The sequence below is a fragment of the Rhinopithecus bieti genome, unplaced genomic scaffold (assembly GCF_001698545.2).
Source record: "Rhinopithecus bieti isolate Rb0 unplaced genomic scaffold, ASM169854v2 scaffold_34323, whole genome shotgun sequence".
Taxonomy (NCBI): domain Eukaryota; kingdom Metazoa; phylum Chordata; class Mammalia; order Primates; family Cercopithecidae; genus Rhinopithecus; species Rhinopithecus bieti.
The window spans coordinates 3,978-7,925 of NW_016814462.1; the positions used below are offsets into that span (position 1 = coordinate 3,978).

At 46.4% G+C, this 3,948-nt stretch overlaps 1 protein-coding gene across 1 annotated transcript; it reads left to right on the plus strand.

The window, feature by feature from the left end:
- Positions 1–1,006: 1,006 nt before the first annotated feature.
- On the plus strand, positions 1,007–1,630 carry LOC108514658 (rho-related GTP-binding protein RhoG-like; the record flags this gene model as incomplete). Its single annotated transcript, XM_017851056.1, is given in 1 exon segment — positions 1,007–1,630. A coding segment is annotated over 1 exon segment (624 nt), but the record flags the coding sequence as incomplete, so codon positions are not given.
- Between the last annotated feature and the right edge of the window lie 2,318 nt (positions 1,631–3,948).

Below are 3,948 nucleotides of genomic sequence, written 5' to 3' on the forward strand. Positions count from 1 at the left end.
AAAAAAAAAAAAAAACAGAACAAAAAACAAAAAACAAACGACAAGTTCACAAAGATTAGAGGGAGAACTGGGTTTTGCCTCCTGACCTCGGAGACTAGACTCTTAACCATTTCTCTTTTTCTTTTTTTTTGAGATAAGAGTCTTGCTCTGTTGCCCAGGCTGGAATGCAATGGCATGACCTCGGCTCAATGCAACCTCTGCCCCCCGGGCTCAAGTGATTCTCCTGCCTCAGCCTCCCGAGTAGCTAGAATTACAGATGTGTGCCACCACATCTAGCTAATTTTTCTATTTTTAGTAGAGATGGGGTTTTGCCATGTTGGCCAGGTTGGCCTCGAACTCCTGACCACAAGTGATCTACTCGCCTCGGCCTCCTAAAGTGCTGGGAATACAGGCGTGAGCCACCGCGCCCAGCCCTCTTAACCATTTCTCTAGCTGAGTGTGACTTTGTCTGCCTTTCTCTCCAGTATTGTGATGTCTCTGTTTTTCAGGAATGGAGGTTCCTCTGCTGCTCTATAGCCAGAGACCCAAAGTGAGAGCCATGTTTCTTGATTCAACCCTGGAAACCTTCTATGATAATTTTAAACAATTACTAACCATTTATTGAGAACCCATAATATTTTAGCACCTTTGATACAGTAGATCCAGACCTTATGACAACAGTGTAACACAAATACCTGTGTGTATGAATGGTTTTTAATCTTTTTGAGCTCACCAAAAGATTAAAAAGCCTTTTGTGGGATGCTGGTGACAGCTCTGGATCTTCTTTCCAGAAAAATTCAATTATGCACACATACATAGTATTGTACACAACTTCAGAAGAGGCTGCTAGGACCTACTGAAGCCCATCCTCCAGTAGTCCAGAGACTCCAGGGTAAGAACTCTTGACCTATACAACCCTTTGCAGCTGACTCTTTTATAGCATTAAGGGTATAGAGAGTGTGGGGGGCATCTTATCCTCCTCATCTTCTCCTCAGAGAGAAATGTTTAGAATAGCTCCCTACATTAACCAAGTATCTCTGAATATTCTTTCTCTCTTGTACATAGGACTACAAGGGAAGAATGCACACAATCACGTGTGGTTGTAGGAGATGAGGCTATAGGTAAAACCTGCCTCCTCATCAGTTACACAACAAATGCCTTTCCTGAGCAGTATATCCCCACTGTCTTTGACAACTATAGCGTCCAGACATCTGTGGATGGGCAAATCGTCAGCCTGAACACGTGGGACACTGCTGGCCAACAGGGGTATGACTGACTGTGAACACTCTCCTAACCCCAGACCAGTATCTTTGTTATTTGTTTTTCCACTGGGAACCCATCCTCTTATGCCAATGTGAGGCATAAGTGGCACCCAGAGGTCTCCCATCATTGCCCCAATGTGCCTGTTCTGCTGGTAGGCACCAAGAGGGACCTGTGGAGTGACCTTGAGACAGTGAAGAAGCTGAAGGAGCAGAGCCTAGTGCCCATGACTCCCCAGCAAGGCACTTCCCTGGCTAAGCAGTTGGGGGCTGTGAAGTATCTGAAATATTCGGCCCTGATGCAGGATGGGGTGCAGGAGGTATTTTTAGAAGCTGTCTGGGCTCTGCTTTACTCTGCTACAAAGAACACCAAAAAATGCATCCTCTTATAGCTACCTGGGGACTGCACCTAAGAAGTACAAGGGTGATATTCCTTTGTCAGCAGTTAAAGAGTGCCAGCATGAGCCATTTATCTTCTAGAAACCCTAGACTGCAGGATATTGAGCTTTTGGAGGAATGAAGACAGACTTATTTGTGCATGGCTGCTTTGAAGTTTGGTCTGACCTTTTGGAGGAAGGGGTGTGTGTGTGTCTCCCCGTCGAAGTGGTAAGAGGAGGTGCCACTCAGTGCTGTTCTTTTCTCTCCTGGCCAGGTAATGATAAGCAGAGCAGCTTACGACTGTTCATTGTAGACTTTTGCTTGTCTGCTTTTAAATCTAATTGGAGCTTTCCTTGCTGTATTTACCACTAAGCAAGTGCCTCACAGAAGGACAAGGTTATCCGGTTTTTATTTGTTTATTATTATTATTGTTGTTAATATTTTTTGAGATGGAGTTTCTTTCTTGTCACCCAGGCTGGAGTGCAATGATACGATCTCGGCTCACTGCAATCTCCGCCTCCCAGGTTCCAGCAATTCTCCTGACTCAGCCTCCCGAGTAGCTGGGATTACAGGCGCCTGCCACCATACCCGGTTAATTCTTTCATATTTTTAGTAGAGACAGGGTTTCACCATGTTGGCCAGGCTAGTCTCGAACTCCTGACCTCAGATGATCCACTCACCTCAGCCTCCCAAAGTGCTGGGATTACAGGTGTAAGCCACCATGCCCGGCCTATTTTTATTATTTTTTTGAGAATCTCACTGTCACCCAGGCTGGAGTGCAGTGGCGCGATCTTGGCTCACTGCAACCTCCACCTCCTAAGTTTCAAGCAATTCTCCTGCCTTCTGCCTCAGCCTCCTGAGTAGCTGTGACCATAGGCACACACTACCACACCTGGCTAATTTTTGTATTCTTAGTAGAGACGGAGTCTCACCATGTTGGCCAGGCTGGTCTCAAACTCCTGACTTCAGGTGATCTGCCTGCTTCTGCCTCCCAAAGTGCTGGGATTATAGGTGTGAGCCACCATGCCCGGCTGGTTATTCAGTTTTTAAATCATTGCTTTAAACTTTCTTATACGAGGTTGCTTTTTTTTTGGGGGGGGGGGTATTGCAACAGGTCTTGCTTTGTCATCCATGGAGGCTGGACTGCAGTGGCAGTGGCATGAACATGCCTCACTGCCATCTCGACATCCCAGGCTCAAGGGATCCTCTTGCCTCAGCCCCCCAAGTAGCTGGGACCATGAGTGCATGTCACCATGTCTGGTTAATTTTTGTATTTTTGTAGAGATGGTGTTTCACCATGTCACCAGGGCTGGTCTTGAACTCCTGAGCTCAAGTGATCCTCCCATCTTGGCCTCCCAAAGTGCTGGGATTACAGGTGTGAGCTACCGTGCCTGGCCAACTAATTTTTGAAAACCATATTATGGGCCGGGCGCGGTGGCTCACGCGTGTAACCCCAGCACTTTGGGAGGCCGAGGCGGGCAGATCACAAGGTGAGGAGATGGAGACTGTCCTAACATGGTGAAACCCTGTCTCTACTAAAAAATACAAAAAATTAGCCGGGTGTGGTGGCGGCTGCCTGTAGTCCCAGCTACTCCTGAGGCTGAGGCAGGAGAATGGCATGAATCTGGGAGGCGGAGCTTGCAGTGAGCCGAGATCACGCCACTGCACCCCAGCCTGGGTGACAGAGCAAGACTCCGTCTCAAAAACAAAACAAAACAAAACAAAAAAACCATATTTGTGTGATTCCTGGGTGTTCCCAATGTTGACATGTTACTCCCATTCTTGAGATGAGACATTTTCACAAAATGGTTTAGGAGCATTTTTTAAAGTTCTGTGAGATGGTAATAGATGTTCCTTAAAAGAGTTCTGTCAGAAGAACAGAACTCTGTTCTTCCTACTGGGATTAAAAAAAAAAAAAAAAAAAAAAAGGAAAAAACGGTTCTGTCATCAAATAGGTTCAAGAACCAGCAATTTAAAATAGGGGTGAGCATGGTTGCTCATGCCTATAATCCCAGCACTTCGGGATGCCAAAGCATGTAGATGGCTTGAGCTCAGGAGTTTGAGACCAACCCGGGCAACATGGCAAAACCGTCTCTACAAAATATGTGAATATTAGCCGGGTGTGGTGGTGTGCACCTGTAGTCCCAGCTACTTGAGGGGCTGACGTGGGAGGATCACTTGGGCCTGGGAGGTCAAGACTGCTTGTGAGCTGGGTTTGTACCACTGTACTCCAGCCTGGGTGACAAAGGGAGACTCTGTCTCAAAAATGAACAAATAAATAAATAAAACTGAACAGGTTCTTTAATGGCAAGACTTTATAAGTTAATATGAC